Source organism: Schistocerca serialis, chromosome 11 (assembly GCF_023864345.2).
Source record: "Schistocerca serialis cubense isolate TAMUIC-IGC-003099 chromosome 11, iqSchSeri2.2, whole genome shotgun sequence".
NCBI classification, from domain to species: Eukaryota; Metazoa; Arthropoda; class Insecta; order Orthoptera; family Acrididae; genus Schistocerca; species Schistocerca serialis.
Window position 1 is genome coordinate 178,103,126 of NC_064648.1, and position 24,993 is coordinate 178,128,118.

General features: G+C 43.8%; 1 protein-coding gene across 1 annotated transcript in view; it reads right to left on the minus strand.

The window, feature by feature from the left end:
- The window catches only part of LOC126427231 (basement membrane-specific heparan sulfate proteoglycan core protein), a 792,772-nt gene that overhangs the window by 343,741 nt on the left and 424,038 nt on the right, over positions 1–24,993 (minus strand). The window contains exon 16 of the mRNA XM_050089468.1: positions 13,950–14,147. Coding sequence (XP_049945425.1) covers positions 13,950–14,147 — 198 coding nt within the window. The remainder of the gene's footprint in view (positions 1–13,949; positions 14,148–24,993) is intronic.

Consider the following 24,993-nt stretch of genomic DNA (forward strand, 5'->3'; position numbering starts at 1 on the left):
CTCTCTACGATTAGTAGTTTTCTACAGCGTCGTGGTGCAGCGGTAAGCACTCGGGTTCGAAATCTAAAGGACGCCGGATCGAATCTCGCGCCATGCAACTTTTTTTTATTATTTGTTTTTCTGTAATTCCCGTTCGAACGCCTGGAATCCTTACCCAATCCGTTACCCCCAGAAACCATCCTTGTAACCATTGATGCCACTTCCTTATACACAAATATCCCGCACGTCCAGGGTCTCGCTGCGATGGAGCACTTCCTTTCACGCCGATCACCTGCCACCCTACCTAAAACCTCTTTCCTCATTACCTTAGCCAGCTTCATCCTGACCCACAACTTCTTCACTTTTGAAGGCCAGACATACCAACAATTAAAGGGAACAGCCATGGGTACCAGGATGGCTCCTTCGTACGCCAACCTATTTATGGGTCGCTTAGAGGAAGCCTTCTTGGTTACCCAGGCCTGCCAACCCAAAGTTTGGTACAGATTTATTGATGACATCTTCACGATCTGGACTCACAGTGAAGAAGAACTCCAGAATTTCCTCTCCAACCTCAACTCCTTTGGTTCCATCAGATTCACCTGGTCCTACTCCAAATCCCATGCCACTTTCCTTGATGTTGACCTCCACCTGTCCAATGGCCAGCTTCACACGTCCGTCCACATCAAACCCACCAACAAGCAACAGTACCTCCATTACGACAGCTGTCACCCATTCCACATCAAACGGTCCCTTCCCTACAGCCTAAGTCTTCGTGGCAAACGAACCTGCTCCAGTCCGGAATCCCTGAAGCATTACACCGACAACCTGACAACAGCTTTCGCATCCCGCAACTACCCTCCCGACCTGGTACAGAAGCAAATAACCAGAGCCACTTCCTCATCCTCTCAAACCCAGAACCTCCCACAGAAGAACCACAAAAGTGCCCCACTTGTGACAGGATACTTTCCGGGACTGGATCAGATTCTGAATGTGGCTCTCCAGCAGGGATACGACTTCCTAAAATCCTGCCCAGAAATGAGATCCATCCTTCACGAAATCCTCCCCACTCCACCAAGAGTGTCTTTCCGCCGTCCACCTAACCTTCGTAACCTCTTAGTTCATCCCTATGAAATCCCCAAACCACCTTCCCTACCCTCTGGCTCCTACCCTTGTAACCGCCCCCGGTGTAAAACCTGTCCCGTGCACCCTCCCACCACCACCTACTCCAGTCCTGTAACCCGGAAGGTGTACACGATCAAAGGCAGAGCCACGTGTGAAAGCACCCACGTGATCTACCAACTGACCTGCCTACACTGTGACGCATTCTATGTGGGAATGACCAGCAACAAACTGTCCATTCGCATGAATGGACACAGGCAGACAGTGTTTGTTGGTAATGAGGATCACCCTGTGGCTAAACATGCCTTGGTGCACGGCCAGCACATCTCGGCACAGTGTTACACCGTCCGGGTTATCTGGATACTTCCCACTAACACCAACCTATCCGAACTCCGGAGATGGGAACTTGCTCTTCAATATATCCTCTCTTCCCGTTATCCACCAGGCCTCAATCTCCGCTAATTTCAAGTTGCCGCCACTCATACCTCACCTGTCATTCAACAACATCTTTGCCTCTGCACTTCTGCCTCGACTGACATCTCTGCCCAAACTCTTTGTCTTTAAATATGTCTGCTTGTGTCTGTATATGTGTGGATGGATATGTGTGTGTGTGCGAGTGTATACCCGTCCTTTTTTCCCCCTAAGGTAAGTCTTTCCGCTCCCGGGATTGGAATGACTCCTTACCCTCTCCCTTAAAACCCACATCCTTTCGTCTTTCCCTCTCCTTCCCTCTTTCCTGATGAGGCAACAGTTTGTTGCGAAAGCTTGAATTTTGTGTGTATGTTTGCGTTTGTTTGTGTGTCTGTCGACCTGCCAGCACTTTCATATATATATATATATATATATATATATGTGTGTGTGTATACATTTGAATTACAAAAAACAAAATAAAAAAATTTGCATGGCGCGAGATTCGATCCAGTGACCTTCGGATTACAAACCCGAGCACTTACCACTGCGCCACGACGCTGTAGGATTATTTCACCGTAACGGTTTCTTTTAATGGCTGAGAAGTGCATCTTGGTACTTTGCCACATTACACCTCTGGCCATGAGCTTTTATAATGCACAGTATGAATTTCACAACTGGCGGCCTCCCCTTGTTAGTCCTGGTGCAAGCAGACGATTCCCAACGGTTCTCGGTGACACGGCACGTGCAACATGTCACGGGATTTCTTTTTCGGACGATGTTCGGCCAGCCACTGCTGCTCGCACAATACGTCCGTCTCGACACGTGTCTGTACTGAGCGGATGTCCAGAACTCAGTCTACAGGTGTCACAACATTCTACAGACCACTTCTGATAGAAGTGACACACCATCAATATACATTAAGCCCAACTCAGTGCAGTAATCCACTGATAAGTCCATCTAACTTCCTGCAGGCCCATAAAGGGACGCCATTCTATTGGTTGAAGTTGTTCGAGAAGAGTATACAGGGTGGTCCACTGATAGTGACCGGGCCAAATATTTAACAAAATAAGCATCAAACGAAAAAACTACAAAGAACAAAACTCGTCTAGCTCGAAGGGGGAAACCAGATGGCACTATGCTTGGCCCGCTAGATGGCGCTGCCATAGATCAAACGGATATCAACTGCGTTTTTTTTTTAATAGGAACCCCCATTTCTTATTACTTATTCGTGTAGTACGTAAAGAAATATGAATGTTTTAGTTGGACCACTTTTTTTGCTTTGTGATAGATGGCGCTGTAATAGTCACAAACGTATAAGTACGTGGTATCACGTAACATTCCGCCAGTGCGGACAGTACTTGCTTCGTGATACATTACCCGTGTTAAAATGGCCCCTTTACCAGTTGTGTAAAAGGTCGATATCGTGTCGATGTATGGCTATCGTGATCAAAATGGCCAACGCGCGTGTGCTATGTATGCTGCTCGGTATCCTGGACATCATCATCCAAGTGTCCGGACCGTTCGCCCGATAGTTACGTTATTTAAGGAAACAGGAAGTGTACAGCCACATGGGAAATGTCAACCACAACCTGCAACAAATGATGATGCCCAAGTAGGAGTTTTAGCTGCTGTCGCGGCTAATCCGCACATCAGTAGCGGACAAATTGCGTGAGAATCGAGAATCTCAAAAACGTCGGTGTTGAGAATGCTACATCTACATCTATTGCAGCTGTACCATATTTCTATGCACCAGGAATTGCATTGCGATGACATTGAACATCGTGTACTGTTCTGCCACTGGGCACAAGAGAAATTACGGGACGATGACAGATTTTTTGCACACGTTCTATTTAGCGACGAAGCGTCATTCACCAACAGCGGTAACGTAAACCGGCATAATATGCACTATTGGGCAACGAGAAATTGACAAAGGCTGCGACAAGTGGAACATCAGCGACCTAGGCAGGTTAAAGAATGGTGCAGCATTATGTGAGGAAGGATAATTGGCCCCCATTTTATCGATGGCAATCTAAATGGTGCAATGTATGCTGATTTCCTACGAAATGTTCTACCGATGTTCCTACAAGATGTTTCACTGCATGACAGAATGGCGATGTATTCCAACATGATGGATGTCCGGCACATAGCTTGCGTGCAGTTGTAGCGGTATTGAATAGCATATTTCATGACAGGTGGATTGGTTGACGAAGCACCATACCGTGACCCGCACGTTCACCGGATCTGACGTCCTCGGATTTCTTTCTGTGGGGAAAGTTGAAGGATATTTGCTATCGTGATCCACCGACAACACCTGACAACATGCGTCAGCGCATTGTCAATGCATGTGAACATTACGGAAGGCGAACTACTCGCTGTAGAGAGGAATGTTGTTACACTTATTGCCAAATGCATTGAGGTTGACGGACATCATTTTGAGCATTTATTGCATTAATGTGGTATTTACAGGTAATCACGCTGTAACAGCAGTAGTTCTCAGAAATTATAAGTTCACAAAGTTATGTGTATCACATTGGAACAACTGAAATAAAGTGTTCAAATGTACCTACGTTCTGTATTTTAATTTAAAAAACCTACCTGTTACCAACTGTTCGTCTAAAATTGTGAGCCATATGTCTGTGACTATTACAGCGCCATTTATCACAATGTGAAAAAAGTGGTCCAAGTAAAACATTCATATTTCTTTACGTACTACACGAATATGTAACAAAAAATGGGGGTTCCTATTTAAAAGAAGGCAGTTGGTATCCGTTTGACCTATGGCAGCACCATCTAGCGGACCAACCATAGTGCCAGCTGGTTTCCCCCTTCGAGCTAGACAAGTTTTGTACTTTGTAGTTTTTCCGTTTGATGCTTATTTCGCGAGATATTTGGCCAGGTCACGATCAATGGACCACACTGTATACTGAATGTCACATCAAACACCTTTCAGCCATCTAAATTACCAGATTGTTATTTTGATGGGCTACCAGTTCCAGTAACATATTACGCCACCTTCAGGCCCCCAGACTGACGTGTAGGAAAATTCCAACCTCAGTTTTGGTCAAAATAAGGGCCAGCAGTCAGAAACTGGTATCTGCAGATTTTTGAAACAGTGATCACTTCAAGCATACCTGTCAGAATCGAGGTTGTAATCTTCCTAGATGTCAGTCAGGGAGCCTGAAGATGGTATAATATATTGCCTAAACTGGTAGTTCAATAAAATAACAATCTCGAAATTTAGACAGCTGAAAGGTGTATGATGTGACATTCTGTACTGAACAGCCGAGGTCCCGCAACCTTCTCTGGAAAGCTGGACATACGGAGTGTGTACTCATTGGTGGGGCACGGTTGTACCCTAGAATGAATGGTGCCGACACTGTTTATCTCTAAACTCAGCACAGCCACTGCGTGCAGAGTCAGAACAGAGGTCGCACACACAGGTCTCGTGAGTGCTGTCTGGCTGCTGATGACCCTGACAAATGAATGACTAACACTACAACCCCTCACTATGCACATATTACCCTGGTGTCACAGAGCACACTTTTTTAGGCTGTTGCATTTTTTTCCCAGCAGTGCAATATTACTGGAAGAATATATTAAATTTTCAGTTCAGCGAGCAGTGGTTTATCTTACAGAATTAACTGATATGAAAGTGTATGATGCTGAGACAAACTTTCATTCCTTGTTTCAACATTTTGTATTCACAGATTGTTTGTGTCGCCTGGAGTGACGGAAAATTTTTCTTACGGCTATCATCTGCTAAATCTAGGGTGTTAGTTATTATTTTTAGGCCAGTAACTTAAATTTACCACCAAATTTTTTATTCTTGCCCCCTTATTAATATGGTTTACCCAAGACAGTCCATAAAAACTAAATTATTACTGGACTTTGAATCTCAGGACTGGAAACAATCTTAATACTCAAGGTTATTCTAAATGATGGACCCATTTTCAAAAATTCGTATGTATTCAAGTACAAATCCAAAATGAACAAGCTCTATACGAATGAAAAGAAGAAATTTCAAAGTTTTTGGCGGGTGGCGGCAGGCAGGCGGTGTCAGAAGCGGCCGGTAGAGTCTGCACGGCAATAGGGTCATCATTCCATTTCACTGTCAATTGTGAGCGAGATGGTGACTTGGAGCACAAGGTTTTCTGCGATCTCGAGTTTGCAAAAAGTGAGTCACAAATAGCAGTGCAGCGGGCATTTCGTACCAAATTCGGTATTCAACCGCCAACTTGCAAAAAGCATTAGCAATTGGTTTAAGCAATTGAAATAGACTGGGATTGTGTCCAAAGGAAAAAGCACAGGTCGACCACTTGTATGAGAGGTTGATGTCTGACGCTTTCGAGAAATTTTTGTCCACAGTCCCAGTAAGTCTACCGATAGAGCCAGTCAAGAACTTGGAATACCCCAACCAACTGTATGGAAGTTTTTGAGATGGCGATTACTGTACAAGCCCTACCGATTACAACTTGTGCAGGCTTTCAACCTCAATGACAAAGAGAAGTATCTCACATTTTGTGGTTATGTACTAGCAAAGATGGAGGATGATGCATTTCTACAGCGTGTAATTTTTAGCGACGAAGCAACATTCCACTTCAGTGGAAAAGTCAACAGACACAATGTTCGCACATGGGGTTTGGAAAACCCACATTCACCACTGCAACATGAAAGAGACTCGCCAAAGATCAATGCGTCCTGTGCCGTATCCTGTATGAAGCTTTATGGGCCATTTTTTTTTTTTTTTTTTTTGCAGAAAGAACTGTAATGGGAATTACGTACCTGGACATGTTGCAAAAATGGCTGTTGCCTCAAGTTATGGAAGATTCCCACGACTTCATTTTCCAACAGGATGGAGCTCCGTTCCATTGGCACTGTGATGTACCAGGGTTTTTGAATGACTCCCTTCCCACAGAGGACTCGGAGACCTGGCTCTGCCGGCCGCTGTGGGCGAGCGGTTCTAGGCACTTCAGTCTGGTACCGCACTGCTGCTACGGTTGCAGGTTCGAATCCTGCCTCGGTCACGGATGTGTGTGAAGTCCTTAGGTTAGTTAGGTTTAAGTAGTTCTAAGTCTAGGGGACAGATGATCTCAGATGTTAAATCCCATAGTACTTAGAGCCATTTGAACCATTTTTGACCTGGCTCTGCACTTCTGACCACTGAGATTTCCTGATCTCACAGCCTGCGACTATTTCTTACGGGATTATGTGAAGGATACTGTTAACGTCCCGCTTCTACTGACCACTCTGAATGATCTGTGGAACCGGATCACTGCTGCCACGGATTCAGTAACAGCAGATACGCTTTCGTGTTTGTGGGACGAGTTTGGCTACCGTGTCAATGTTTGCTGTGCAGCTGACGGTGGCCACATTGAACATTTCGAACATTTACCACATTTCTCATCATTAAATAATCATTAAAAGAAATTAATTACGAATTATTACATTTATTAAGTTGATATCAAATATTATGAAAAAACTTCAAAACTTCCTCTTCTCATTGGTATAAAGCTTGTCGATTTCGGATTCGTACTTGAATAAATACAAAGTTTCGAAAATGTGTCCATCATTTAGAATAACCCTGAAGTTTAAATAAATTCGAGGTTCATTTTTAAGAAAGCTTCACTGCCGCACGTTGTTCGTAAGAACTAGCCATTTCCTCGTGTCACGTCTGCACTGTACGCACACTCAAAGAACTGTCAAAGAAACCACACTTCTCACTGTCGGGTGTCGTAGCATGGCAGAATGACTCAGCAGAGCTCCTACTACAGCCCTCTGGCGGCGCAACCTGCTACTACAAGTACACAATGTGCGGCATTACGATTCCGGTTACTTTTGGGTCCCCCTTTCTATATAGTAGCCATTACATTTCTGACATGTTAAGGCTGGTAGCTGTGCCCTGTCATCAAAGTCCCTGTAGCATCTTTCAACACGATAACACGACACTGCGCATCTCCTGTGGTGTCCTTACCTACCTCAACAAAGTGGGTGGTTGGTCTTTGCTGTGGCCGGCCCACTCTCCAGATCTCTTACTCACTGAAAACACCCGGTCACGGGTTGACGAGAGACCGGAACATCGCCACTCGCCAATCACTACAATAGGTGGCACAGAGACGAAGCAGCCTAGAATGACGCACCCGTATTTGTCATCCTAGCTCAGTTCTACTCGGTGCCAGCCAGGTCACAGCCTTTGTCACTCCCAGAGGAAGCGACAGCTCTGTCCGCTAAATTTCACACCCTCTACACCCCGAATCACCTATACATTTCGGTGTGCATTCTTCCTCAGATACTGTACATCCACAATAAACAAAATTTTGTTATTTGATGTCACGTCCTGGTGCTGCAGTTTTAATGACCAGCAGTTTATAAACAGAAGTTCAATTGAATAGTTGCTGTTTTTGAGACAGAAGGTGCACATACAGATTACAGTTTCGAGCTACTCACTTGCTCAGTACTCACTGTTCCAAAATAACTAGCAACAAATTCAGACACTGTTCTCTGAAAAGATATTGAAATGAGTACACACACACACACACACACACACACACACACACACTACACCAGAAGTTGTGTAGACTAAGTTTCACGCAAACAAGTGAAAAATACGTGAGAACAAAAAGGGGTATTAACACAAGACAGGTCCCACATTATATAAGTATTATGAATGACAACACAATTATATACATTGCCGTCACCTACATCATAAGACAAATTTTCAAAATCTTTGCCGCACTTTTACCTACATCATCTGAAGTCGGTATGTCATCAGCAAGGCGTGTGGGGAGGGCGGGATGAGGGTGAGCTTGTCTACAAATAGTGTACACTGAGTTCAATGTGCTGCAGAATGACTGGAAACCTATACACAAAATGGCAACTAATGCACAACATAGTTAGTTTAACATGGATGCGTCCATAACTTCCATTAAAATGGTTGTTTCCACTAATGGCCACCAAAATTATTTTACTTTTTATTTATTGTGATGGCAACTGCTGGCAAGATCCATCTTCTGCACGTCCATTTTGTGAACCTACTGTCAAAGCAGCTCTTACCCTGAAATGTACTCAAAAATTAAATTTAAAGAATTCCTATTTAGTTACACTGAACAGGTCCTTTTAACAATAATGTCGATGAGAAACTGCAGAATAGCCAGGATTAGAGATGACTCCCTGTGTCTATATTTCTGGCATACTGTCAGATTGCACCTGAAATATTACATAACACAATTAATTGTAAGATATTAATTTCTCCCACCACCACTCAACATTCTTACACTGAAAATCCTTAAGCAATCTGAAATAAATCACCATTATTATAGAAAGTACAGATTATAGTAGATGCAACCGACATTGTATCTGACAGCAAATAGCTGAAGCAGATATGCATGTACCTCATCTTCAAGGAACACCTTAAACATGTAACAGAATGCTCTGCTCGAAATAAATTTTGAAAAGTTTGATCTCAAAAAAGGTCAAAAAATGGTATATTTTATGAACATAAAAATAAACACACACACACACACACTCACACACTCTCAGAGTGAACTTTTTCCTCTTACAAGTTTTTGCTACCTGTCATGAAACTGGGACATTATGTACATGTTAAATTAGGAATTAATATTATTTTTTAAAAATTATGTACAAATTATCAGCCACACACCATCTGTATGTTATTTGTCAGCCACAGAAAAGTCTAGCCCATTTAAGCAAATACAACAATTTCTTTTTTTTTAATGTAGCATTTCATTCAGTAATGATATCACCCATTCGACAATAATTACCCTGATCAAATATTTTTGCTGAAATTTTCAGGTGTCACATCCGATATTGTTAGTAAAATCTGACAATAATTTGACCAAGCATCTGTTCATCCTCAATGATAATGACAGTGCTTGTAATTTGATATGCACTTGTGAAACCATGTAAGCAGCCAGACAAAATGGATGTGCTGTTGGAACTCTTTTGTCCAAGACTGGAAAATTTCTACACAAAATCGAGTTTGCACGGAGGACGACGAGCACCTCAACTGTTATCAACAGGGGTGTCCACATCTACACATCTGGCGACTAGCATACACACTGAATATCACCTAAAATGAAAAAAAAAAAATCACATGGAGCAGGTAGGGGAATGCAAGAAGATGACTAAACAATCCATTATTTTGAGCCTTCTGGTGTTTTGGCCTAGTTTATGCTGTCAGCTAGGGGGTTCCCAAACTAAAATCATTTCTCGAAACATCACGCTCCGTACATTTCCACAGCAAACAGCCCTCTCTTGGAGACTTGCATAGTCAACATCATTGCACTATGAAGACAGTCTCTTTGATTTGTCACAAATCCCTAAAATTCGGTTATATCATCCTACACAATGCCTGAAAATCACAGATATTTACTGCACCAGAAAAGCCTAAAACACAACAATAATAAAATTTTGAACGACACTTTGAAAACAGATTAAGGCCACTGGTGTCTATTAGCAATTGAGAGAATACTGGGCCATAGTATGTGCTGGAATGGTCTCATACATTATATACCAGTGCCACCAAAATCAGAAACCTGGTACAATTACAGGTCTGCATCATATTTTGGATTATCGAGACAGTCAAAGTCTATATAAAAAAAAAGGACCCGACGGCACAGATGTATTTGCTTATGGAAAAGATTTTTCCTCACCATGTCAATTAATCATATAATGGTAAGTAATTTGACAGTAACCAAAATTACCAGTATCCGTGTCACATACTAATGAAGCAGTACATTATTAACAATAGTTTATTTCATGGTTTAAAGCATTATAGCAGATATTAATATGGTTTGTTTGCAATAGAAATCACACAACACGCAATGCTAATAAAAAGAAATGGCTCACAGCACAACAGAGACACCCAGCAAAAATGTAAATAAAAGTGCAACGCCTGCAGCACACTGAATGCATCAAGCTTTGCTCTTGAGCGGCTAGCAACATTGTGGACGGGACAGGAAAACAAAGTGGTCAACGGGTTGCTAGAGAAACCAGTAGCTATTTGTAAGTGGACGGAGTATTCACTCCGTGTGCCTCACATAAATGTATTTTGAGTCTGGTGTCAAGTTAATCCGTGAGAATGGAACTGTCCTCAGTAAAAATACACAATTATCAGTCCGAATACCTTACCTGATAATGTACAGCCGCGATTCCGTGTTAGCGTCACACTATTATGACTTCTTACTCTTTCACACAAGTTCCAATGAAGAAGGAACAGTGGTGGTGGGAGTTTAGTTAACATATCTTACACTAAGCACCTCAGAATTACTCAATAATTGATTAGACAGTACAACAAGGAGAATTCATAATGATCTGCAATACTGTAGATGCCTTTCACACTATCCAATCAAAAGTATTCAGACATCACTACATAATGCAGAACCTACATTTATATGGATACTCTGAAAATCACACTCAAGTGCCTGGCAGAGGGTTCATCGAACTACCTTTACAATAATTCTCTATTATCCAATCTCGAACAGTGTGCAGAAAAAAACCGACATCTATATCTTTACGTGTCACCTCTGATTATCCTTATTTTATTATGATCACCATTTCTCCATACGTAGGTCAGCATCGACAAAACATTTTCGAATTCAGAGGAGAGACCTGATGATTTAAATTTCGTGAGAAAATTCCGCCACAGGGAAAAATGCCTCTGTTTTAATGATACCGACCCCAAATCCTATATCGTGTCAGTGACACTCTCTGATCTGTTTTGCGAAAATACAAAATGTGCTGTTCTTCTTTGAACTTCCGCAATGTACTCTGTTAATCCTATCTGGTAAGGATCCGAGACCTGTGCAGCAAGGCAGACAAGCACAGTGTAGGCAGTCTCTTTAGTAGATCTGTTACATTTTCTAATTGTTCTGCCAATAGAAAGCAGTCCTTGGTTTGCCTTCAGCACAACATGTTCTATGTGTTCTTTCCAATTTAAGTTATTCATAATTGTAATTCCTAGGCATTTAGTCGAATTTACAGCCTTCAGATTTGGCCGATTTATCGTGGAACCAATGTTTAACGGACTCCTTTTAGCACTCGTGTGGACAACTTCGCACTTTTCATTATTTGGGGTCACCTGCCAATTTTTCCACCATACAGATATCATTTCTAACTCATTTTACAATTTTTTAAATGTTCTGATGAGTTTACTAGATGATAAATGACAGCATCACTTGCAAACAACCTAAGACGGCTGCTCAGATTGTCTCCTACATCTCTTAATAGATAAGGAACAGCAAAGGGCCTATAACATCACTTTGGGTAACGCCAGAAATCACTTCCGTTTTACTCAATGAGTTTCCGTCAACTACAATGAACTGTGACATCTCTGATAGGAAATCACAAATGAAGTTACATAACTGAGAAGATATTCCGCAAGCACGCAATTTGATTACGAGCCACTTGTGTGGTACAGCGCCAAAAGCCTTCTGAAAATCTAGAAATAAGGAACCAATTTGAAATCCCTGATCAATAGCACTCAACATTTCGTGTGAGTAAAGAGCTAGTTGTGTTTCACACGAACGATGTTTTCTACATCCGTGTCGGCTGTGTGTCAACAGACCGTTCTCCTCTAGGTAAATCATAATATTCGAACACAATATACGTTCCAAATCCTGCCACATATTGACGTTAATGATACAGGCCCATAATTTAGTGTATCACTCCTACTACCTTTCTCGAATATCGGTGTGACCTGTCCAACTTTCCAGTCCTCGCGTACGGATCATTCGTCACACGAGTACGTGTTGCGACAGGTGGACCGACTGGTATTAAAGGAGTTGGGGAGTACTGTGTTGGTAGCAGAAAAACAAGATCAGCAGACTGGGTCGGTTCGGATAACTCAGTCACTTTGAATACGGGCTATCATCGGATGTCATCTGAGTAACAAATCCATCGGGGACATTTGAGCCCTTCTAAAGCTGCCCAAATCATCTGTCAGTGATAAGACTGGAGAAACACTAAGGTATAGCCACAGGTAAGCCGAGTCCGAGCAGACCTCACGTAGTGACGGACAGGACCTGTCCAGCACTCTAGAGGGTGTTCGTATAAAATTGAAATCAACGAAAGGAATCACTAGGGAGCTCCAAAGAGCTACAGCAGTTCAGCTGATGCAATCACTGGTGCGTAGGGTGTTAAAAAGAACAGGTTACGACCATCGAGCAGCTCCTTATAACTCGCACACTTCTGTACTCGATGCTAAGTGACACTCGATGCGGCGTAAAGAGCGACATCACTCGAGAGTGGCCGACTCGAAACGAACAACCGGGGGAGGTGTATCGTGTTATAGCCTGTGGCAAACTGATGGAATGGTTTTGGTTTGACAAATGGCTGGAGAGTGTTGCTCACCTCGATCTGTAGCGTCAGCAGTGAAGCACAAAGGAGGTGACGTTGCAGTACGAGATCGGTGGAGGTAGTTGTCAAAATCTTGAGCAATTTGACTCGAGAGACTTGATAATAAACTCTTATCTACCATATTTTCAATAGCATTTCTGCTTCACTACGGTACGTTTCTAAACACATCTTCATCACCAGGGCTTAAGCTGGAGATTGAAGGACCATCACTGTGATGTCAGTACAGCAAAAATGTGTACCTATGAATTTTGCTGATTTTTGGTGTATATCTGACATCACAGTGAGATAAATTCCAAGCATTATTCACAATATTATACGTGACTGCAGGAGAGTAGCGCGGTCGGATAAGTCACGAGTTTACTTTCCAGACGATGTGATGCGTCCAGTGCACGGATTGCCCAGTGAGGCGTTTAACCTGCAGTCAGTGGGTGGTGCAGTTCAGGCTGGAGGACGTTCTGTAATGTTTTGGAGACGTTTTCTGTATCACGACTTGGGCCCGCTCATTCAGTTTACGGTAAGTGTAAACCGGGATGTTTACTTCGACAGTTTTGGCAACCGAATCTTGCCATTCTTTCTACGTCTTCACGATCTACCGTATTCCGAGACAGCAACTGCTCTGATCAGAATGCTGCAAGTATACATTCCTGATTTGACTAACACTGAGGAACCTTATCTCACCTCCGCTGGTTACTAATTCACCTAGGTGTACTGTCATAATACGTGTCTGGGACTAAGTCTAACAGCAGGTGAGACGTAGCAGTCATTACACCCCATATTCCGTAGCTGTACACGACCCGATCTTCAATCGGTAGCTCCAGCTAGACACAGCATACTGGAAGAAACTTTTCGATTCTCGTCCTAGTCGAAATGAGGCCATTATCAAAAATAGAGGTGGTGGTACGCGGTATTAGTGTGACGGCTCTTGAAGAGTGGACATCTTTTTTGTCAGTGTGCTTACGTAAGAGGCAAACATGTTAACTGGTTTCTCCAGCTCCACGTGACCACAGAGGATGTGCCGAAATATCAGAGACCGGGAATCGGGGACAGGGGCCATCTCGCTGACCTACCTGCAGTGAAGCCGGTAACAGTTCGATCTTCCACGGTAGGGCGCGGTGACGTCACGTCGTTATCGCAGTCCAACTCGTCCAGACCGCGCGGGCAGTCCGCGCGACCGTCGCAGACCAGCTCTATCGGAATACAGCTGCCGTCCGAGCAGGTGAAGTCGGTTCCCGGGCACGGAGCGACTTCTTCAGGTGGAAGCGTGGCTGGGTGTGCGAGGTAGGGTGCGGGGCCATGTTAGCTTTAGTCAGACACCAGATACAGCCAAAGGCAAGCTTGCAGTGAGGGCATTATGTCTGCTGAATGGATAGGGTGACAGATGTGACAACTTTTGGTGTGGAATTGGTAGAAACCGTCCATCAGTATGGGGGTCAACAGCCTTTTCAATACAGCACAACATTAAGTTACTCCTGCAGAAAAAGAAAGATGAGTGCACATGGTGGCTGTTGGGAGTGTCTAACATTACTGTAACTTTACAGGTGGAGATGGCAACACAGCATCACAGAGGATGTGCATGTGCAGCTTATCACCATCTTCCAGACTCTCGAGAAATGTCAAATCATTGGTGACATTGTTAAGGAACAACAGCAATCATACTTAAATCTGTGTGTGTATGTGTGTGTGTGTGTGTGTGTGTGTGTGTGTGTGTGAGGGGGATTTCCTCCCAAGCCCCTGGACCGATTTCAACCAAATTTAGCACAGAAACAGCAAGCCTTACGAGTATCATCACTATGGGATTATAAATGGGCAAAAGCATGTTTTTTCCAGCCCCACAGGCTATGTTGGGCAACAGCTGTGTTGTGTGGATCTGCTTTGTCAACTTGCTTTGCTATGCAGCCCCATGGCAGGGGCAACAAACAGTTTTACACGTACAATGAAGGCTTTCATGACTGGATGGTACTGTTGTTGAGGATTCTTCCGGGTAATATGGCCGTGGTCAATGGAATTCTTCTATTCCTAACGTTTTGTCCAATACTACATTGGACATCCTCAGAGGTATAGCTGGTCCTGTCGAGTCCTGCCGACTGATGAGTCGGGAGTCGGAGAGCGGCCTAAATACCGAGGAAAGTGGGCGTGGTCTAGCTTGCACGTAGTATCAGAGAGAAAACTAGTCAAAGTTAAAATGTAACTATCGATAATAGTCCGTCATAGATAAACATCACTTATCGATTCTGTGACGCCACTGTCCTCATCTCGCTTAATTTCAAGGCCTCTTCTTTTCTATTAAAATTATCTTCATGTTTATAAATTTCAATAGCCTCCCTATACAGTTGTGGATAATAGTTCATGGTAGCACTTAAAACTGTAGTTTCAGACCATGTAGTTAAGTTTTCACGTAAGGCTGGGAGCAAAGAGAGAGAGGATGATGCACAGAGAGAGGAGGGATGAAGAGATGCATAGGGAGAGAGGTGGAAGGATAATATGGACAGAGCAGGTGATGAACAGAGAGATGGATATAGAGGCAGAGGGTCGAGAAGTAGATGGGCAGAGAGAGACGGAGAAGATGGGTAGAGAGTGGGGAGGTGACAGGAAGAGGAGGAGATTGGCAGGGACAGGGAAGAAGATGGACAGTGAGGGGGAGGAAGGGGAGATGCAGGAAGCACATGGAGGGGGCATAGGAGTAGTTAGCAGGTGTAAAAAGGAGAGAGGGAGAAGGAGAGACACAGAAAGAGTGACGAGGCTGTGGTAAGGGAGATGGGGCAGGAAGATAAGAGAGGGGCACAGAAGTTGATCAGAGAGAGAGAATGAAGGAGGAGATGAAGAGATAGAATAGATGGGCAGACAGAGAACACAGGGTGAGGTGAACTGAGAGACTGAGGGAGAAGTAGGTGGATGCAAGAGAGAGGGGAAGGGGAGATGTGTTTAGCATATATGTCAAACACAAACACAGGCAAAGCCGTGGGGGAAAGGTTAGTATTTTAGTAAAAAGCAATCCAGATAGCAATACATATTTATTTTTTAATTCTGGTTACCAGTTTTGGCCTAAAGACCATCCTCAGGCCAAGGATCCAGACGATATGACGAGCTGGTATATAGAGCGACGTGTGCTACCGAGTGGTGTCTTGACGTAAATGAACAGTTCGTCACAGGTACCAGTTGTTATTATACAGCTGCCCCACGCACCGGCTCTTCGCATCGTACGGAGTCTCGGTAATAATATATACAGGCCATAACTGGTAACCAGAGTGAAAAATAGAAATTTATTGCTATGTGTACCACTTTTTATTAAACTTGAATCGCTGGCACGAGGGACGTGTGAGCATCGTACCAACTGACAGCAAAGACAGTAGTTACGTGACTGCTGATGATGTGGTCACAGGACAAGGGTGTGGTAACAAGAGTAGGCACAGGTCCTTGCAGGAGGACTCCATCACCAGAAGATCACAGGATTGTTCAACTGGCTCATGAGTAGCATCACTGTGAGGCTATAAAATCCTAGCTCTGATAGGAGCAAAGATGAGGTCAAAAGCTTGTTTTTTCCAGCCCCAGCTGAATAGGCAGATGACAACAGCTGAAATCTGGGTAGGGGTTACAGGCAGACTGTCACCGTGAACCACCGGGAAGAGATTACTGGAAACTGGGATAAGCTCACCAGTTGCCAAGTGTCATTTACTGCCAATACTATACCACAGGCAGCAAACGGGTTACTGCACGGCATTCTGTGGTGTTCAGCAAGTCTCGATTCTGCCCTCGGCTGTCGGATCGATCCTGACGCATCTGTAGACGATCTGGTGAAAGGTCACAGAGAGTAGTTACTCTTGATACCCGTACCTCTCCAAATCCTGGAATCACGGCGTGGGCAGGTAACGGATATGACAACAGGACTGATTTGATAATCACTGAAGGGAGGCCAAATGCACGCCAGTATTCGAGAATATTAAACTCTGTTGTCGTACCCTTGACGTCCGGGACACAAATGGCATATTCCTGCGGAACCCCACCTTGCAGCCGACACCACAAATTCCTCGAGAAATATACAGACCCCCGATGGGCCTACGCTTATTCAGAGACTTTAGTTTGATTCGAGATCCCATATCCCATTCTGATGATGTTGTTTTGCTTCATATTGTATTTTAGGGACACATGTCCGCCTCTGTAGCGCAGCGGTAGGGCTACCACCTAACATGCAAGAGGGCCCGGGTTCAATTCCCGGCAGGGGACTGGGTGCCCTTTGTCCATTTTCATCATCGATGACACACAAGTCGCCGAAGTGGCGTCAACTAAAAAGCCTTGCAATACGGCGGCTGAACCCCGAAGGGGATAACCCGGCCAATACGTGCCGTACGATCATTTCATTTTAATTTTTAGGGACACATTTTGTACCATACTTAATTATATAGTAAAAGAGTTATAGATGTTTGCTAAAGAGTATATTAATTGTGAAACACAATATTGTTGCTCGTAGGACAGTTGTATTTTGTATGAAATGTAGTAGTAATTTCAGGAAATAACGGTGTGACTGTACGATAAAACTAACAAAAATTCAAAATTTGTCTCGTGTCCCCCGGATGTTGATGGCAAAGTGGCTGCCTAGCAATTTTTTATTAAATAAATAAAAAAGTAGCTTCCTTCTGCAGACACAGTGCCCCCACTGACAATTAGGTGTAGCATTTCAAAAGAGAGCAGCGCAGAAACAGCAGCAGTGCAGTAACGACAACACCGCAGACGACACAGACAGAGGCTCAGCGTGGCAGTCGAAGCAGCGTGACCGACAACCGCAGAGACACCTAGAGGCAGCCCCGAGCCCGGTCTCGTGTGGGCGGGACTCGGCAGACACCACAGAGAGAAAGCGAGCTGCGAGCCTCGCCATCCAGAAGTCGAACGAAATGCTGCCCGAGGGACTATTTCTTCTCACCCTGCCTCGGCACTGTCATCATCGAATGCTACATCACCATTTTCTTGCATCATATTTTCAGATTTCCGCTTCAGACGTGTTGAAGGTTATGCCCCGTCATGCAGAAGCCACAAAACTTGCTGTGTAGTACAATCTACTCGCCAGACAAAATATTAGTCGTATCTCTGAAAGAGCAAACTTTGGAGCACTGTAGATTGTATTGAACTGGTACCAGGCGGTGTTGTGAGCCTCCACTACTGACATAAGTCAGGGCAGAGAAGTGATGCATACGCGCGACTGTCAGTTGTACGGTACCGGCACGGTAAGGTGGGTCAACGTAAGGACACGGCAGAAAGGAGCTATCGTGTTCAGATGTGTTGAAAATAATACTGCGTATAAAGTCACCAGGTTTTTTGGTGTATCGGTGCGAACTCTCCGACGTGTCTACAAGGAATGGTGCACAGTTCGCAGTTGTAACTTGGGGAATAAACGTGGTCGTAAAAATATCCCAACTGACAGGGATCAGAGACGAGAGCCCACATCTTGACAGTGACAGTTTGTTTCAAACCTGGCAGGATATCCCACTGTTAGTGAATGCAGGTCCATCTTGACAAGTTTTTGAGTGAGCAAGTTTCTGGGTGAGCATTGTGAACAGAACTCTGTGAAAAGGATTTCTGTAGTCGGATGTCTCACAAAAGGCCGTTGCTCACACTGTTACGTCTCTTACGGGCCAAACAGCGCAGAAACTGGATAGTGTGAGGCGTGTCTGAAAAATAAGTACCATTTTGGAAACAAACTCATAAAAACTTTTTTTTTCAAACCAAATTTTTTTTTTTATTTAAACAATTTTTCTACATTGTTACCACAACTGTTCAGACATCTGTTGCAGCAGGAAACCAATTTTTCTATGCCCTCTTCACAGAAAAATGCCGCCAGTGAAGATAGTCATTGCCAAACACAGGTTTTTGCTTCATCATCGCTGTCAAAGCGCCTTCCTCCAAAATCCCACTTCAAGTTTGAGAACGAATGATAGTCAGAATGTGCGAGATTGGGACTGTACGGTAGCTGATCAAAATGCTCCCAATAGAATTTTTGAATAAGTTTTGAGTGACGCCAGCAGAATGGAGACACGCGTTGTTGTGAAGCGACACAGTGTCTCCACTGAGCATTCCATGCCTCCTGTTTTGAATTGCGCACCAAAGTTTTTACATTGTTTCACAGTATTGTATCGCACTGACAGTTTCAGCTCTGGAACGGAACTCGACAAGAAGAAAATGATGAACAAAATGGTGTTTAGGAGTGGCTGTCTTCACTGGTGGGATTTTTCTATGAAGAGGGCATAGCACAACAACGACAAATGTCTCAACAATGATAGCAACTATGTAGAAAATAGTTCAAGAAATGCTCTTTCTTGTAAAAATAAATTTTGATTTGAGAAAACTCTTTTTATGTTACTTACTTTCCAGACATGCCTCGCAACTGATTGGAGGCATTTAGTGTGGTCGGACGAGTTGCGATGTTTCACTTTTCTAAGGGTGTGACGTGTCGAGTGGACCGACAGCCCAATGACGCATTTAACTCTCAGTATGTAGACGGAACAGTTGTGGTCACACGTGTTTTTGTGTTGTTTTGTGTGTGTTTTCCATACTGTGACCTGGGCCCACTCATTCACTTTCCAGTGCTTATGAATCAGAATGTTTATAAAAGCATTTGCAAGAGGAAATGATGCCCTTTCTTCAACATCTTACTGATGGGTACACCGGGGACACCTTGTCTTCCAAGGAGACAATTACCACGTCCCCAGAGACGCAACCGTACGTTCCCAGTCTGACCGACTATTGCACCTCAACTCGTCCGATCTTAACCCTCGTGGGAAATGTGCGGAGCTATTTGTGACAGGAGATGCAATATACCAATAGAAATCCCCGCAATCTGGTAATTCTACAGGGTCTATCCATCAATAAGTAGCTTCAGTGATGTACAGCACATCCTTCATCAAATTGAGGCCGTTGTCAAGTCAATACGGTAAGCTACACGGTATTAGTGTCACGTCTCACTGCGGTTACTAATTTTTTGTCCGGTGTGCTTATAAAGTAACCTCAATAACGGGAAGCACTTTAAGCATTAACGGCAGCATACGACTCAAAATTCTGGACGGCAAGTGCATTCCAGCAGTTTAAACAGCCACAACACGGCCACCAGAAACAACAAAAGAAATAGCACAGCTCTTGACAATAACAAAAGAAATTCAAAGCTTGACACTGAAAACAGCTAGCAATAAACACAGTAACATTATTATAAACAAACATATATTCTATCTTAAGATAGTAGGGCTGAAACATACGACTTACCTCAGCAGTAGAAAGGACAGGCTGGACACGTACACGAGTAGACGGGAGTAAAGCGTGTGGAAAGGCTTACGACAAAAGTGCGACCACAACCGAAGCATGCGGGTGAGCACTCAGAAAAGACAAAACAGTGTGACGTACCAATTTCCGCACACTGGCGACCACCGGAGAGTGGCAAGCACAGAGGCAACAGTGGCAAGTGACCGGGGACGTTACGTTCAGCTACGAGACACAGCACATCGACACACAGATATTTACAATTTCAACAATGGTGGGCAGTAGAAACTGGTTTAAGAGTGCATCCCACATTTCTAATAAGTGAATGCTCTTTAGATGTCCTTCGCTTCCTTAACAATGAGGAGATTCTACTGCATACGTCACTCGTAAATACATTGCTGTGCAAAACTTAAGGACAAAAGTAACTTTCCCGTAATGTGTCAGTGCCGAGTAACACTGCTCGATGAAACTTGAACTGTACACAGAAAGAACTACTACAGTATAATATTAAATTTAATGACAAACAATTTTTTGTTATCTTTGATTATTCTGACTGGAATCAAGCCAGAATCAGTGAAAGTGTCAGGTTCTGGATAAAACTGCAATTCCATTACCGAACATTGGTTTTTCAATTGTGCAACATTCCTTATAATTTGGAGACAAATAAAAGGAAAAAAGTTACTGAATTTGTGCTTTCTGCAGAGCTATTACACCCTGTAAATAACCAGGCAGCATGGCAGATACAGATCAGTTGAGAATTTACTCTTCTTTAAAACAAATTAATCCCCACAGTTACACATACCAGGAAGGCGTACACTTGTTTGACACCCAAAGAAAACAAACTGAATACTCATTAGTGCCAGAAAAAGAAAACTAATAGTCACCAACTGAGTACTATGTGAAATGCTTTAAGTGATAAGAAGGATGTTTTCCACTGTGGAGACGGGAAAAGAAAAAGGGGAAAACTACTCCAAGAATAGTTGTGGACACATAACACAGAGATTGAAGATACCCACTGATTTTTTGGAACAATTTAAAAAAAAATCAATTTTAGAAGATATTATGGCAACACAATATGAACAGCAAGAAAGAAAGAAATCCACATGAAAGTCTGGAGGGCCACAGAGGTATAAACCACAAACAGAAAAAGCCAGCGTCCGTTCTTGAGGACATTAATGTTCCATTTGCTAGATTTCCCACATAAGTTTGTTGTGCAGGGACATCTTATAGGAAAGAAATTAAAAAAATAAGAGAGAGGGAAAGAGTTACAAGAGAGGGTTTACAAACAAACAAAACCTACAAAGACGCATTTATCTTATACTGAGTGAGACACTGTTTTATCTACAATACAACCCCAGAAATTGAAAATGGCATAGCAGGAAAGTTGATCAAAAGATTCTGACATAAAAAACCGTACTCAATAAGATGCGGATGACATTTCCAGAAGCTTAAAAAGATGTCATTACAACAAAGTTTACGTAATTCTATTTTAATCTCTTTAAAAAAAATGTTAACAGTGCAGCCTTTTGAGGCAGGTATTTACACCATTGGCAATTATTCTATTATGATCTAAGGTACACTTCTGAACCTAACATTTCATCTCCTGATATTGGAGAGATCTTCGGAGGCTATAAGTTTGTTTTAAAAACATGAACAAGATCATCAAGCCAAACTGTTTATCGGAAACTGCACAATAGTCAGGTTGTGATGTCGGATTGTGGAGTCACATTCAACATGTATTATGGAGCTTATACAGCAGAAGTGTTGACTTACTTGCTTTACATGACACTAAGGCTGACATCTGATAGCAATCTTCCTCCTTTGTTTTTGGAGTTGTTCTCATGTTTGTGAGTATCTACTGGTTCTCCGCACATGCTAGCAAAATAATGATTGGGCCAAGACCAGGGAACTACCAAATTTGATTCTCCGATACTAAACTCCGACAATACAATTTCACTTCCTCCAAATCGACAATCTGCTATACTCGGATTCTGAGAAAACAATCTGGCAATGTTTGATTCTGACATTACAACTTAGCGGCTTCCAAGTGTGGCATTACCACTTTGCAGTCTCCAACTCCAAAATTACAGTTTTGTTTCCTCCAGTACTGACATTAAAATTTCACTGCCTACAGCACCAATACTACAATTTCACTGCCTCTGACATTACGGTTTCACAGCCTCTTATTCCAACATTTTAATTTTGCAGTCTCCAACTCTGAAACTGCGATTTTGCTTCCTCCGACTTTGACAACGTAATTTTCTTTCCTCCAGCTCCGACATTACAATTTTGCTTTCTCTGATCTGATATCGCAATTCTGTTTCCTCTGACTCCCACACTTCATTTTCACTTCATCTGTCTCTGACACTGCAATTTCACTTCCTCCAACTTTAACGTTACAATTTTGCTTCCTCTGACACTGCAATTTTGTTTCCTCTGACTCTGACAAGACAATTTTGCTCCCTCTGACTCCGAGACTTCCTCTGACTCGAAAATTGCAATTTTGCTCCTTCAATTCTGCCATTACAATGGCTCTGACATCACAATTTCACTTCCTCAGACTGACACAACAATTTTGCTTCCTCTAACATTGAAACTGCAACTCTGCCTCCTTCGACTACAACAATGCAGTCTCCCTTCCTCCAACTCCGACATCACAATTTCGTAATCTCTGACTTTGAATCTAGAATTTTGTATCCTCTGAACCCTACAGTACTGTTACATAATATCCGAATCAGACACTAGTTTCATAAGCTCTGATTCTGACACTACAATTCTGTAACCTTCAAATGTGACCATACAATTCCATAATCTCCGGCTCCGATATTTCAATTTCACAGCCTCCAACTCCGACACTACAATTCGTCAACTTCGACTCGGTTACTACAATATCATAACCTCTGACTCGGGTACTACAATTTTGCTGCCTCCAACTAGCAAACTACAAGTTCACAACTTCCGATTCAGTTCCTGCAGTTTTGTATCTCATAACTCTGAAGTATCATTTTATAATCTCTGACTCTAACATTATAATTTTGCGATCTCTGAAAATGACATTACAATTTCATAACTTCCAGCTCTGAAACAAACTATTTTGTGCCCTCTATGTCAAAATAGCTCACAGCCTCCAACTCCGATTAAACACCTGAACAGACTCCCACTCGACAACATAAACGGGCAGTCACTGACACTGTCCGATCCCTAGTCTTCGGGCAGAGCCCGAGCTGGAGGCTAGGTGGCATACGAGGGGGAGTTCCCCGTCTGTGTGCTGTGTCCGGCCTCTGGCAAGGGGGCGGGGGCTACGTACCTGTGTACCTGTTTGGTTTGCAGCAGGTGGGGGGCGGCAGCAGGCAGGTGCGGTGGCACACGTGGACGACGCAGCCCAGAGTCGTGATGCACTGCCAGTTGACGGGCGGCACGGGATGGCAGGGCGGCGGGGGCGGTGCGGCCGGCACCCGCGACCCTCCCAGCAGCAGCTCTGTCCCACAGGCAGTCAGGGCGGCTAGCGGCGTGGCGAGCGGTGGGCGGCAGAACCGAACCGGCACGGCGGGGAGGGAGGGGGAAGTCTGAGCTCACTGACGCCACGTACTCAGCTGTGTGGCCAGTTTGTAATGAAGTTCCAATGGCACAGTGTTTCTGTCCCTCTGCAGATTTAAACTGAGCTACACTACCAGACACTTAAATTTCGACACCGGCAAGTTCAGAAAATGACAAAATTATACTTATTGTGTGTACAAAGTATAGCAGGAAGAACAGCAAAATATCTGAGGGCACAGAAGGTACGGTATGTACACGGTCGGGCCACATTACTGTGACCATCTCCTACGCTCGACATCAACACGTAATAACCACTCGTAGACGGCAGTGGAGGGTACGTACAGTGTGACGAGGGGACGCAGTGCAGTCGGCATCGTAATGAGGGAACGGAGTGACTTATGTGTCACGAAAATAGCACGATCGTAGGCTTTCGAGCCGACGGTGGAAACAGTTCCGAAACTGCTAAGTTTGTAAACTGGTTGTGTGCTGCTGTAGTTAAAGCATACCACACGTGGCAAAATTGCGCGTCCAAAACTAGTGCCGAGGCAACTGCGATACGTCACGGGCCACACACGGTGGGCAAACGACAGCTGCGGAGGTGTGTACGGGCAGAGAGGCGTGCAACTGATGAGCAACTGACTGTCCAGATGAACAGAGGGGATACTAAGTGTGTCCGCAATGACTGTTCAGTGGCTGTTGCTACTTACGGGCCTAAGCACCAAGTGCACGGTTCGTGTTTATCAGCAATAAAGGCTGCAATTTGCATAGCAGTACCACAACTGGATACCTACCGATCTATCAGATGAATCATATTTCACCCTCTATCTGACAGATGACTATAGATGCAATAATTGTCAGAACGGTCCGGGCTGGGGAATATTTTCACGGCATTCCCTGGGTGACCTCATCTTTCTACAAGAGATAATGAATCGACACGAGTACGCATCTATCCTCGAGGACCGTGCCCACCCCCACACGCGGTTTGTTTTTCCTCAGCAAGAAGGCACCTACCAGCAGGTCAATGCGACGTGTCACAGCTCCCAGCGTACGTGCCTCGTTCGAAGAGCACCAGGGTCAGTTTACCGTACTCTTCTGACTTCCAGTCTCCCCAGCTTTAAACCTAATCGAGAATCTGTGAGAGCACCTCAATTGGGCTGCTCACGCCACGGCTCCTCAGCCGAGAAACCTAGCACAGATGGCCACAGTACTGGAGTTTTGGTACCTTCCAGAACCTCAATGACACTCTTCCTGCACTCCAGTACTGCAAAAGGTGGTTATTCAGGATTTTGACAGGTGCTAACATTAATGTGTGTGGACAGTGTAGTAGACAGAACA